The sequence below is a fragment of the Balaenoptera physalus genome (assembly GCF_965194825.1).
Source record: "Balaenoptera physalus genome assembly, chromosome: 7".
Lineage (NCBI taxonomy): Eukaryota > Metazoa > Chordata > Mammalia > Artiodactyla > Balaenopteridae > Balaenoptera > Balaenoptera physalus.
In genome coordinates, this window is record NC_138886.1 from 101,699,720 (window position 1) to 101,714,044 (window position 14,325).

Consider the following 14,325-nt stretch of genomic DNA (forward strand, 5'->3'; position numbering starts at 1 on the left):
TAGGTCCTTGATCCATTTTGACTTAATTTTTGTATATTCTGTGAGAGAGGGATTCAACTTCATTCTTTTGCATGTGGTTATCCATTTGTCCCTGTACCATTTGTTGAAGAAACTATTGTTTTCCCATTGAATGGTCTTGGCACCCTTGTTGAAATCAGTTGACTGTAGGTATATGGGTTTATTTCTGGACTCTCAGTTCTATTCCATTTGTCTATATGTCTAGCCTTATGCCAGTACCATGCTTAATTACTTAATTCATGTATCTTTGTGGTAAACTTTGAAATCAAGACGTGAGTTCTCCATTTGTGTTCTTTTTCAAGATTGTTTTGGTTATTTGGCGTCCCTTGAAATTCCATTTGAATGTTAGGATCAGCTTTTCCATTTCTGTAAAAAATGGCATTGAGATTTTTTATAGGGATTGTAGTGAATATTTAGATTGCTCTGGGAAGTATTGCCATCTTAATGATACTGAGTCTTCTCATTGATGAACATGGAATGTATTTCCATTTATTTCAGTTTTCTTCAATTTCTTTCAGTATTGTTTGTGGCTTTTACTGTAAAGTCTGGTACCTCTTTGGTTAAATTTATTCCTAAGTATTGTATTCTTTTTGATGCTAAGTATTTTATTCTTTTTGATGCTATTATAGATGGAATTGTTTTCTTAATTTCCTTTTTGGATTGTTCACTACTAATTATAGAAATACAGATGACTTTTGTGTATTGATCTTGCATCATTCAACTTTTGCTGAACTTGTTTATTAGTTGAAACAGTATTTTTGTGGATCTTATTCTGTATATAAGATCATGTCATCTGTGAATAGAGCTAGTTTTGCTTCTTCCTTTCCAAGGATGGATGCTTTTCTTTTTTTTTCTTGCCTGATTGCTCTGGCTAGAACTTCCAGTACAGTGTTGACCAGAAGTGACAAGAGTGAGTGTCCTTCCTGCTCTTTAAAGGGAAAGCTTTCAGGCCATCACCATTGAGTATGATTTTAGCTGTGGGTTTTCCGTAAATGCCCTTTATCAAGTTGAGGAAGTTCCCTCCTATTTCTTATTTGTTGAATGCTTCTCTCATGAGAGGTTTGGGGTTTGTCAGATGCTTTTTCTGCATCAGTTGAGTTAATCATGTGGTTATCCTTCATTCTATAAGTATGGTGTATTACACTGATTTTCCTGTAATAAACCACCATTGCATTTGACCATTAAAATCTGAATCTATGAGTCCATCAATTGAATAGGGATTCAAAATAAAGGTTTCATATCTCATTTTTTAAGTTTTTCACTATTTCTTGAGGAAATGTAGATACATCCTAAATGTCAATAAAAGAGATTTGTTTTCCTCTTCTTCCTTTTGTGAGTGTCAAAGACTGATAGAATAATGTAGGAGAGATAGTCGGCCACAAGATGTTAGAACTGTATGTTACAGGGGTACAATAATAAATCAGTACTGATGGGCAAATATACAGCCAGTGAAACAAAATGTAAAGTGTAGGAACAGATCAAGTACCTAAAGTACTGAGTATGTAAAATTACAGTATACAAATAAGGGTTTGACAAAAGGATTCCTGTTTTGTTTTACTTGTCTGTTTGTGTTCCAGTACTGTGATAAGATTATTAAATATTTTCTAAAACATGGTTTTTAGAAACTATCTCACTCATATAATACCTCTTATTAATGGATGGGAAAGAATTAGTATTGAAAAGATGTAATTCTCCCCAAATTAGTTTGTTCATTGTTAATGAAAATTCAGGTAAAAGCCCAGTGAGGACCCCTCTCCCAAGTTGATGTTGATTCACAAGATTAGCCTGTAAAATCTTTTTTTTTTTTATGAAAGCTTCTTTATTTATTTATTTATTTATTTTTGGCTGTGTTGGGTCTTCATTTCTGTGCGAGGGCTTTCTCTAGTTGCGGCGAGCGGGGACCACTCTTCATCGCGGTGCGCGGGCCTCTCACTGTTGCGGCCTCTCTTGCTGCGGAGCACAGGCTCCAGACGCGCAGGCTCAGTAGTTGTGGCTCACGGGCCCAGTTGCTCCGCGGCATTTGGGATCTTCCCAGACCAGGGCTCGAACCCGTGTCCCCTGCATTGGCAGGCAGATTCTCAACCACTGCGCCACCAGGGAAGCCCTAGCCTGTAAAATCTTGATGGTTAAAAAATAAATTATCAGGTGCATGATATGAGACATCAACCCATCTTACATATTTCTGTGCATTATTTCTATAGTTTCAGTGGAAAAAATCATAGTAATTAAACATTTAATAATTAAAATTATGATTCTGGCACAAGAGAAGATTACATGAGTCATGGAAAGATTTAAGAGCCCAACTTCTCATGTTATATATATAAAAATTTAGTGGTTGATAATCACTGTATTTTAATTCAGCTGTGAAACTTATCACATACATATCATAAAGGGGTAAATCAGTTAAACACTAGGGGGAAAAAATCTGTACATATGTTCAGCCTCCCAATGTATAAACCAAAAAATTTATGAAATAATTAGAAGAACATATAGATAAATATGCACCTAAACCTTAGATGGGAAAGGACTTTCTTATAAGCCGGAAAACAAAGGGGGAAAAAAAAAGATTAAAAAACATATTAATGAAAACTTTTTCTGGATTAAAAAAATGAATCTAAATTGGAATAGTGCCTCTGAGGGAAGAATATTTACAACATTTCCTTAGGAGTTTTTATGTATAATCAGACCAGTATTTAACAGATAAATTACATGTCTATACTCATAGTGTCTTAACAGTTCCTTCTTTAAAAATTGGCATTGTGCTGTCTATATTACTGAGTTAAATTGAATCATTTTAGAGCATCTAAAGTACAGTTAATTTTCATTATTCATGGTAGTTATGTTCTATAAATTGTGTGTGTATATGTGTGTATATATGTGTATGTGTGTGTATGTATATATATATATATATTTATGTTCTATAAACCTGCTGCAAATACTGAATTACCAAATACTGAACTTTTGCTCCTAGGGCAAATACAGAGTTAGTTTTCTGCAACCCTCTAGTCACAACATTTTCATCAGTTACTCAATACATAACCTTGTTTTATATGTGTTTCTGTTTAAAGACACCTTATTTAATATATATCGTTGATTTATTCATATTGAACTCACAGCCAACAGTACTATAACTCAGGCCTGAATGAAGTTTATGTAACACACACATTTTTTCCATAAGGCACATCACAGCCTTCTTGCACTTAGGCACTCTAGGCCGAACTTCAGCACTGTGCTTGGGGGCCATTTTAAACAACAGAATCACAACGAAAAGCACAAAATGCGAAAAATGTGGCAGTAAACAGAATGTGAAAAGGACACTTGTTTGCAGTATAAGCTGAAGCAGTAGCCTGTTAACTCAGCTGGGAAGGTGCATTTCAGGTGACTCAAAGTTTTTCACCACCCTGCAAATATGCCCTAAGTATTGATTTGGAGGTTACAAATAAATTTTATCAAGTAGGCAGATTCACAAATATGAATTTTATGAATTTTCAGTATTTTAAAGTTGTGTTTATTTACCACTTAGGTTAAGTTAAAATACAGATATAAAGCAAGGATCTTTCTGGAGGAAAGCCTTTCGTTTGGAGTCCTGGGGGAGCATGGCCGAGGAGTCACTGAACATTTTGGAATCGATGTAAGCTCTCCTTTTTTGGAACATTCCTTCATATAGTAACCATGCAGTTCCATCCTGCTGGGCAGGTTTCATGGGCACAAGACAGTGTTCCTCATCGATGTGCAGGGTGCAGCTTTGGTGTCTGTCACTTCACTGAGCCCACAGAGGATTGGGTCAGCCAGACCAGGGTCCCCATCTTCCCTTGGAACTCAGTGGCTAATCATAGAATTTGTGTTCTGTTTACACGGTAACATTTGATCCCAGCTTTCCGTGTTTCTTCTCTAGAAACAGTTAAATTTGCCTTCCATTTTTTCTTTAAAATCAGTAAGAATTCTCTAAGTTGTCCTTTAGAAAGTATCATAGCAGTGAAAAGATGTTCTTTCTAATATTTAAAATTCTGTATTGTTATTTGTGTGTATGGGGGTGATTTATATATATATATTAGAAATACACCAGCATGGATTCACAAAGCCGCTCAAGGTCGCAGACAACTGGAGTGAGTTTTTTATGTTTTCTCTTGCTGAAAGGAAATGAGCCTCAACTAGCCCTACTCTTAGTGGGTTTTGCTCCTAGAGCCTCGGAGAGGAACAGTGTGGGCCCATCTGCAGAACCTGTCCTCACCGACCACTGTGTAACCTGCCCTTACCCACCGCTGTGTGGTTGATGTGAAGGAAGCTTTTCTCCAAATCTTGTGCATAAAAGTTTTGCAGCTTGTGTTAAAATGTTGAACTATAAAATATAAACTCACCTTAGATTATTTGCATCCCTCTACCCATACAGACCTAGAGAAAAATGTAGAGCAGAATGACTATCACACCAAGTTGACTGAAGCATACTCTTCAAAGACAAACTGACATTTGGCAATGAAATGCACTGAAGAATTTAAGATAAATGGAAATTAATTCAAGTAAAATTTACACCAGAGCAATTTTTAAGGCATGAAAATTTTAAAGAAGGAAAAAGCACTATCTAATTTCACTGTTCTAGTTTTCTCACTGCTTCCAGCAGTTGTCTCAGAGGTAGTATTTATAATGGCTTGAGTAAGAGTGCAGAATGTATGGACCTTATTTGGACCCTAATTCAAACAAATACTGTGAAAAACAAGCTTTGTGAGACAGAGATACTTGAACACTCAGTATTTGATATTAAGAATTTTTTCATTTTTTAAGTGTGGTAATGTTTTTGAAAGAGTGCATATCTTTTAGAAATGCACACTGAAATATTTATAGATAAAAACATGTAAAGTCTGAGATGTGCTCCAAAGAAATGAAGAGGGCAGTAGGGGGCTTATACGTGGAACAGGATTGTCCGTAAGTTGATAATTATTGAATCTGGTGATGGGGATTCTTTATACTTTTGTATATGTTTGAAATTTTTCATAATGAAAGGTTAAAAAAAAAGAAGAGTGCGCAGGTTTCCTTGTTGGATCTGTGGAACACTTGGAAAAACACCAGATGTGATCTGACCAGTCATTATTATGGCCATCAGTGAGTAATTACAGAATGGCTACTGTATGCAGGATGGAACTTGGTGCTGGGGGCTGGAGCAGACGGTGAGGACCAAAGGAGTGCTGAGCCGTTGAGAAGGTCGTGGGTACTCAGGAGCCCAGTGGGCACATTAGGTTCATCCACTGCCCAGTTGGTCCACTTTGGTCAGAGCCCATGATGGCCCATTGCCATCATGTTTGGATAAATTGATTTCATTTTTGAAAAGGTGGAAAAGGTAAATGGAATGTAGTACTTGTTCCAAAGTGCTCAAAACCCTGATAGATTTCTTTTTATTTCTCTCAAGTACCTTCTATGGAGAAGGACAGCTGAGACCACTGTTTTAGCAAGGAAGTGATCTTATCTTGTACCTCTGAATATGTTTAGTATCAAACAACTTTAGATTTCATCTTTTATCTAGCTCTTCCACTGTGAATAAATTGTCGATGAATGATGGAATGGCAAAAAAGTATAAAGTGAGACATCTTCAGAGGTGGGCTATGAAACATTGGTCCTTTTAACAATTGATTTTGTATGACTTACCCTTTATTTTCAAGGAGGTAGTTTGAATCCAGATGTTGACATTAGTGCTGAAATTTTGTCTTTAGGATTGACATTGGCCTTTTTTTTTCCCCCTCCTTTTCTTTAAATTGAGAAATAACTCCCACTGTCCCTCTTTTCTGACAGATTGATGATATTGATCTTATCAGTGCCAACATGGAGAATTCACTTGCTTCTATTGGGGGTTTCTGCTGTGGCAGGTCTTTCGTAATTGACCATCAGGTGGGTTCTTTTTAAAAACAAAAGCAAAAACTGAAACCCGTTGCTCCATTGGTCAACTAAAAATGTAACCGCTATTACAAAATTTCATTCTAACTTCGTTTATCACACAATTTTTATTTAGAAGTAGATTTGTTAAAGAGTCATTCAAAATATTTACATTTAGAAATTATCTCCCTTTCTAAAAAAGTTTTGGTTTTGTTACATAACTTCTGTACATGCCTGGGTCTTACCACCTCACCATTTGTACGTGCTATTTGGTAGGGAGTGCAGAGATCTGGTGCCTTTAGATTTTTTAGCCAAAGAAAAACAGAGACAAAAAAAGTGTTTATGTTTTATAACTTGTTTGTTTCTTCTCAGCGACTTTCCGGCCAGGGATACTGCTTTTCAGCTTCATTACCTCCCCTCTTAGCTGCTGCTGCAATTGAGGCCCTCAACATCATGGAAGAAAATCCAGGTATAACCTTTAAACCCAGGAAATCAAAGATATTTCAAGTCATGTTAGCCATGCTGCTGGTTTGCCTTTTTGGAGAAATTAGCTGGAGGAAATGATTTCCCAGGCAAAGCTCTGGCTCTGAATTACATTATCTGGCAATTCATGGGAAAAATAATGGTGAAGAAGTTGTCCCTGCCTCAGGGTTTCTGGGTTAGAGCTTCTCTCATGTTTCTGGAGATGAAGCCAGAGCCAAAGCAAAGCTTGCTCCCTTGGTGGGCAGAGATGCCAGAAAAAGGAAGGACTAGGTCTGGGCCAGTCATCATTTAGTTTATCGGTTTTTTTTGAGAAATTAGCTGAAGTATGCTAATTTTTGGTACTTATAATTTTATAACTGTTGTCTAGTTTTCCCCATCAGCCTTTGATTCATGAGTTGGTGCTGAGGCCATACAGGTTTACCAACTATTAAATCTTGCTTAATGGGCAGTTGACTCAATTTAAAATGTGGTTCTGGGCTGTGATAGCGCCTCCTCACCAAAGACTAAAAGGAAAATGGAAAAGCAGGCCTGGTATTTGTAATTTTAAATTTTATAAATTTCTAAAGATTCAGCATTGGTTTTAATTCAGAGAATCAGTAAAAGTGAGAGTTTCTGTGTGCACATTCATATACTTGTCAGATACCCTGCCACTCCTGTCTCCTCAGATATTTCAGTTTGTGGATATTCCTTAAAAGAAAGTGAAAATATCAAGAAGAGATCATAAACATTACTGCAGTGTCTATTTTTTTCCCAAATTGTTTAGGGTCCAGAAATATTTAATATATTTGTACCCTTTTGTTCTTGGCCAGATAATTTATAGTATCTTAATAAGAACAGAGCCATTGTTTTGTTGTGGAAAACTTCATCCCAGATTTTGCTGAAAGTTGGGTGAGCAGGTGCCAGCTAGTATATGCCACAGATGAAAGTTGGGGGCCTTCAGAGGAGTTACTGGCTGTCTATTTATGTGTTATTAGTGGGCAGAAGGATTTGCTGCATTTTAAATTGATGAACTGGATCTTGAAAAACATTTTTAGATTAGTATATCCAGTCTTCCAAGTGTACTATCAAATGTATTTGTTTCCTTCAGGTATTTTTGCAGTGTTGAAGGAAAAGTGCAAACGAATTCATAAAGCTTTACAAGGGTGAGTTTTATATATTTTCAACCAACTCAAAAGTTTATCTGCACAACATTTAAACAACTTGTGAAAAATTTTGAGTGTCACCTCTTTGGTTTTCAGTGCATTTAATAGGCTTGAGTCAGTTTGTCTAAATTGCAACTAAGAAACCAAAAACACAGTTCATTCACATTTTTCTCTGTGTGTGAAACCAGAGCATCCATTTTGTCATTGTTTTAAAAAAGCATAACTTTGTTTTTCTAAAAATGATACAAGCTCATTGGTAAGATATTACAGTAGTACAGAAGATAACAAAGATGAAAAGAAATAACAACATGCTGCCACCAGAAATAACCAGCATAAACACTGGAGAATTCCCACACATCTGTACGGGTAAAAGGATGTAATTAGATGACAGTGGGTTCATACTGTCCATGCTGCTTTTTAGAAAATTACTCATTTTTTTAAGTTACTTCAAGAAAAAGAAACAAGTGAAATCAAAGTGAACCTTATGAGTGTTCTGTTTACTTTTGTTTTAACTACACAAGAGTAGTTCTTTAAGATTCCTCTAGAATTGAGAAAAACATTGAGGCTAGTGACATCTTCAGGCAGATTTCTTATCTTACAGAAAATGATCTCACCTTGCCTGTGGTTTCTCTTTGCCTTTCCAAGTTGAAACCTGCCTTCTCAGTCGTGGAAGTCCTATCCCTAGTGCCAGATATGGAAACTAGAAACTTTTCTAAAAAGGACAGTTAATAAATAAGCGGGTCACAGATGTTCCAGATAAAGTAGGGGGAGAAATAATTGAAGTCTGGGTCTGACTTATGATCCTAACAAAAGTTCTTGCATGATTTGTGGTAGAGAGATATTATTGTTTCCAGTTACATTAGCTTATGAAATATTAATAAACCAGCTCAGCCTAGCACATTGGAGTCACTGTCAATTCATGAACACCTACCTCAGATGCCCTTTATTCTATGAGAGTTAATGTGTTTATTTTTTAAGTCCAATCCTCTACTTTTCCCAGCTGTCTCACACTTTTTCTTCTCCAAAATCCCTAACCCTCTGTCTCACTCCACCCACTTTTAGCTGACAGCCTTGCCTCATGCTGTCACTTGGGAACTCCCTCATTTTCCCTCACAAACCTGTACACCTGCGGGTCTTCCCTCGTGTTATAGCCAAAGAAACGTTCCTCCATCCATCACAGCTCTCCTTTCTTAAGGACTGAGTGCCTTTGGTTGTCTCCTCTCCTTTCTCTTCAGTCTCTCCCCTTTCCTGAGTCATTTGATTAGCATTCAAGTACACTCTGCCCTATCTTGTCTTAAATTCTTCTTTCCCGTGACCCCATACTCCCCTCTAGCAACTAGCCCATTGCTCTGCTTCTCTTTGTAGCCAGTCTTTTTCCAGAGTTGTTTATGCCCTCTCCACATCCTCACCTCTCATGTACACTTGAAACTACTGAAACCCACCTCTACTCCTGCACTTTACTCAGAGTGTTCCTGTGACTACCGAGGGATGACTGTATTTTCTGATGTTAAAACATCCTTGCATTCCTGAGTAAACCCCTCCTTGATTACAGTATATTTTTCTGCACTGTTAGTTAGGATTTTGAATTTTTATATCCATATTTATAATTTAAATGGGCCTATAATCTTTTGTTACAACAACCTAACATAACCTAGGAATCAATGTTGTGGTAGCCTCAATAAAGTATTGAGCAATTTTTCCACTTCCCTGCATTATGAAGCCATTGTATAAGACCAGGCTTGATTATTTGTTTCTTCAAAGTTGAGCAGGACTCCTCTGTAAGACTCTCTAGACTTGGGGCCTTTGGGCTGGGTGTAGTCTGTGATTCTCTCTCTTGTGTCTGTATTATTTCCCCTTTTTATTTTCTGTTTCTGTCGTTTTCATTCTTATGATAATCTTTGCAGGATTTTGCCCAGCACGTTTTTTTAAGTTTGATTTTGTTTTTTACTCATATTTTGTTTTCTTTGATTGATTTTTTTCCCTTATTTTTCTACTTTCTTGTTTCATTGAATTGTGTTTTTTTACTCTTTTTTAGCTTTTTACATTTAGGTCATTGGTGTTATTATTTTCCAATAAATAGCTTAAAGATAAACATTTCAAAGGCAGTAAGTATTTTCAGTGTTCCGTTCTAAGTAACTTTTTTTAGTCTCCTCTAATCAGTGATTTGCTTCTCTCATCTCTGACGTTGCATTTGGGAGAGGAAGTCAGCGGCCTATGCTACTTTGGGTCCTTGCTGGAATCTTGAAAAGCCCCTAAATTCTAACAGATAATTATTCATGTCCAGCGCTTTCCCCACACTAAGCACATGATGGAGACCACGTCTGAATTGTTGATTCTTCTATCCCTAGGACCTAGACCAGTGTTTAGTATTTCCATTTGGTAAAATGGGTAAAGTAATATGGTAAATAATGTGCTCTCCAGAAATGTTTTTTTAAGTATAACAGGCTCTGAAACACAGCTTCTAACTTTCTGAACTCAAGTTATAATTCTATGTCCGTTTGGTTTTAGTTAAACTTTAATGCGACATTCAGCATCCAGGCAGCCAGAAAGAGAGCATTTTGTTTCATTCCTTCCCTCACCAACTTACTCCACCTAACATGTGAGATGAGCCCATTTGATCGAATAATAAGCTCAATTGGGCTTGTAGGTGCCTTGTTTGTATCAAGGAAAATCCAGGCCATTTAATTCATATGAAATGCAATTTGAAAAGTAATTTTTTAAGTTCTCCCTGAGAGTACATGACCTAAAACAATTAATACTTCTTTGTGTACAAGTTTAACACATTCAGAATTCACCTAGGAAATGGGTTTTGAAAGCATATTTCTTAGTTTCTACAGTAGTAAAACAACTGATCTATAAGGTTTCCCCATATTCCAGAAGCCCTAGAGTCTGAGATTCCATGATTCAAATCTGCCGCCTGATTTATTGAGAGATCCTAGTGTGATGCATTACATTTAAAGAAAGTAGACATAAATTAATGATGTTCAAGGGTGGTTTGAAAGGCAGGTGAGCTTAGCTTCCTCACTTCATGTGATAGTCAGCACAGGTAGTCATTCAGTAAAAGCTTGTTGAGTCCTAAACATATTTGAAGAATCGAATATGCTAACAAGTGCTTTTTGTGCTCATTTCATTCTAAGGGAAAAGCAGGTCTTTCCAGGTAAAGCAGACTAAATGAAAGCCATTTAAAATGTTTAGCCCAATTTCAAATAGACATGTATCACTATTTTGTCCTAGGAGATAGGTCAGAAATCAAACCATACCTGGCTAAATTATATGGCCTACAGTTCTCATAACACTGCAATAATCATTTGAAAATACAGGCTTTCACCCCTAAAGAAATCTCTCTTCCTTCCTGAGAAACAGCAGATTTCTGTGCTGTTAATCCTAAGAGAGAAGAAAATAATCGTAATTCAAGAAAAATTTAAAATTAAACATGTACACAAGAAGACAGCTTTACAACCTAAATATATTGTTGGTGACCAAAATATAAAATTTTAGTGTCAGAAATCATCCCTGTAGTTTATAAAAGACAAGATACAAACTAAAGATTTAGCAAATAAGGAAGCAGCATTATCAATTATGTTACCCATGGAGGAAACAGAAGTAATAGAAAATGATGGTGCAGACACTTCCCTAAAGTGGGTGATGAGGGAGGCCCTCAGAGGAGTGACCCTGGACCTGGGACCGGGCGTGTCTGGCGCTAGCCGTGCAAGAACAGGAGAGAGCAGGTGAGGAGAGGAAGCGACAGGGCAGAGGCCCAGGGCTGAGTGGGCCTGCAAGGGGCCCCTTGAGGAGGGGGTAGCCCCAGCCAAGGTGGGTGAGACATGTAGACCGTCTGGTGGGAGGCTGGGGATGACGCACGTGTTCTCTGTGAAATGTGAGCTGGAGGGTCCTGCGGGACCGGGAATCCTCTTCCCAGCCGTGCTGTAGGGTGTCCTAGACTAGGAAGCACTGCCCAGAGTGTGCGTTTTTACCTCCCTTTGTCAGATCTGGAATCCCACCACATGATGTTTCCCATGGAAGTCCCAAGTTTCTGTCACATTCGTTAATGCAGACTTTGTAAAATTATTTATATGTGAGAAATCTGAGCTCGGAAGAGGATTTATGCTTGTGTGTGTGTTTCCCTTCCTCAGCATTTCTGGATTAAAAGTGGTGGGTGAGTCCATTTCTCCAGCATTTCACCTCCAGCTGGAAGAGAGCACTGGGTGTCGAGAAAGAGACGTTAAACTACTTCAGGAAATAGTAACTCAAGTGAGTATCCAGTTATTCGGGCGAATCTCTTCGTGCCCTTCTACCCTGAACCCAAGCAATTTTTAAGGTCATTTTTAAGAATGCTCTCTTTGCCCTAAGAGATTGGGTACAGCAGAAGTTGTGGTTACCCCTCTGGTGACGTGGAATTGTTCTGATGCCCAGCCTTCCCGACGTCTGTCCCTGCCCAGTGGAGTCTGTAGCACGTCTCTATTGACAGGCTGCAGGTTACTCCATTGGGTCAATTTTCAGCTCACATTGAAATTGTGTTCTTTGCCACATTGTATTAAGATACACTTTGCTTCCACTCTGAATAATTAGTCTTCCAGAAAACCCAGTTGCTTACTATTTACAAAGCCAGGCTTTCGAACATATAGGTGGGGATGGCATTCTGTATGGTGGTGGCGCACAACACCGGACAGCTGACTGTCTGGGGCTGAACACCCAGCATAGCTCAGAAACAGGTCGAAAGAATCTTGTAACCAAAAAGGAAGGAAGAAGAGCCACTTCTTTACCATGCCTAACTTGGGAGCTTGATTTAAATGTCTGACTTCTGAAAGTCTTACTACTAAGTGTACCTTAGTTATTAACTAAGAAACGCATCGCTAGGGAGGATCCCTTGGCCTTTACTGTTCAGTAGAGCTGCGTTCACCCAAGTCCTCTCTCCTCACTTTCCTCCTTCTGAAGAACGGTCAAGTGGCCCTGCAGCACTGAGCACCAAGGGTGGTGCTGCCTTGTACTTGAATCTGAAATACATGGCGTATGTATTTGAGAATGAAGACAGGCTTCACCCTGCTTCCCTGTCCTGCTTGTCCTGACGGTTCCTTTCAGAGGCTCCTTCCCCGAGTCCGTGCTTCCAGGCGTCAGGGTAGTAGTGCTGGTCAAGTCTGCCGTGTGCCCCTGCCCGGCTGTGGCACAGCAGGCAGTCACGTGGCTGCTCAGTATGGAGACTGTGGTGCTAAGCCAGCCTCTGGCTTCACCGCTGGCTTCAGCTGACCTGTACCCGACGATGTGTGAACCACAGTACCTGCAGTCATTGATTCATGGAGAGCTTCTTGCAACTTGTGGATCATTGATTTGTGGAGAGCTTCTTGCAACTTGTGGCCTTCCAGAATCAGTTGTCCTAAAAAAACAAAATAAAACCAAACCCAGAATATGAGATTCCTAATTAAAGAAACGTGTCAGATTGTGAATGAACAGGCTGGAGTGGCTCTCGCCTTGCTGAGTGAGGAAATGTCACAGATGTCTCCTCAGGTGCAGCTCTGCAGACTTGAAAAAAAACTCTTTAAAGGGGAAAAGCATCCCACAGACCTTTTTTTACTGCCTCGGTGTTTTTATTGTCATATTACTTAAATGTATAAGCTATAAAAGGAAGTACAGCATCCTTTTAATTAGAGCTCCTGTACAAATGTAATACCAAAACAAATATATAAATTAAATATAAGCAAAACAGACAAGCCTAGTAAGAGTCAAATTATGACATTACCTTCATGTGACAGCTGAGTTTGTTTTCTAACTGAGTTGCCGGGTGGTGTGACTGATGCTGACCGCCGCCAGAGCAGCCTTGTGAAGCTGCATGTCCTGTGTTGGAGTCTGTGGTGACACCGTTATTATCCCAGAGCCTCCCCTCGAACCCCCTCAGGGTGCTTCTCTACACACTTTGTGTCACGGGACGTGGGCCTTCTCTAGGTGCCAGGGTGTCAGTTCCAGTCAGATCCACCTCAGTTCTTTTCTCACTGGGTAGCAACAGCTAAGGTCTTACTGCTACTCTGTTCCAGAGAGAGACTCAGAAAGGGCATGTGAATCAAGTGACTCGATACTTCTCTTACATAGGTTATCCTCATAACAAAAAGAAAAAGTGAGTCTGGACAATTCACAGATCCCAAAATTACATCTGTGGGCTCCCACTGGATATTGGCTGTCTTCAGGAAATCACCTTGAGAGTTGAATGAGGAGAGAACAGGCTCTGGGGAAGGGAACAGAATACTATCTGGAAACTGCATTTGTAGGAAGGAGGAGGAAAACTCTTAGAGTTTCTTTGCATCATCGCAGCTTCCATCTTAATAAGTCTTTTGTCCTGTTCCTCTTTGCTTTTTCTTTTCAATATTTGAAAGAGGAAAAAGGATCATGACACCGTAGTTCTTGTTTAAGCTTTGCAGAACTGAGCAGTTCTGCCAAATTTTTGTTGACTTGCTTGATAAAACAGTTTTTACAAACTGAGCTATGGTTTATACTGTTTAACTAGACAGGACTAGAAACGGAGCCAGTCCAGATGTTTGCAGAAGGAGTTAACTTTTCCAAGTACACTTCCAGAATGTAGAATCAGCAAAAGACATTGCCTGCCGTTGTTTTCCATCTTTTCCTAGCAGAGGAAAACCTTGCCTCACAGCTTACAGAATGGCCCCTCTTCAGGCAAATACCTGCACTGCCACACGCTGGCAGTGATTGTTCTTTCCTTTACAGCACCCCTTGCTCTAGCTGGTTGTTCGTTTGTTTGTTTGTTTAAAAATACGATTCACGTTCCATAAAATTCACTCTTTAAAGTATACAGTTGAGTGGTTTTTAGTATCCT

At 38.8% G+C, this 14,325-nt stretch overlaps 1 protein-coding gene across 27 annotated transcripts in view; it reads left to right on the forward strand.

The window, feature by feature from the left end:
- The window catches only part of SPTLC1 (serine palmitoyltransferase long chain base subunit 1), a 65,334-nt gene that overhangs the window by 36,000 nt on the left and 15,009 nt on the right, over positions 1-14,325 (forward strand). For 16 of the 27 annotated variants that reach the window (XM_082471301.1, XM_082471314.1, XM_082471315.1 and 13 more), the window contains exons 9-13: positions 3,542-3,649; positions 5,800-5,895; positions 6,253-6,349; positions 7,451-7,505; positions 11,639-11,756. In XM_082471301.1, coding sequence (XP_082327427.1) covers positions 3,542-3,649; positions 5,800-5,895; positions 6,253-6,349; positions 7,451-7,505; positions 11,639-11,756 — 474 coding nt within the window. The other 11 variants (XM_082471298.1, XM_082471300.1, XR_014266222.1 and 8 more) reach the window with 8 other exon arrangements.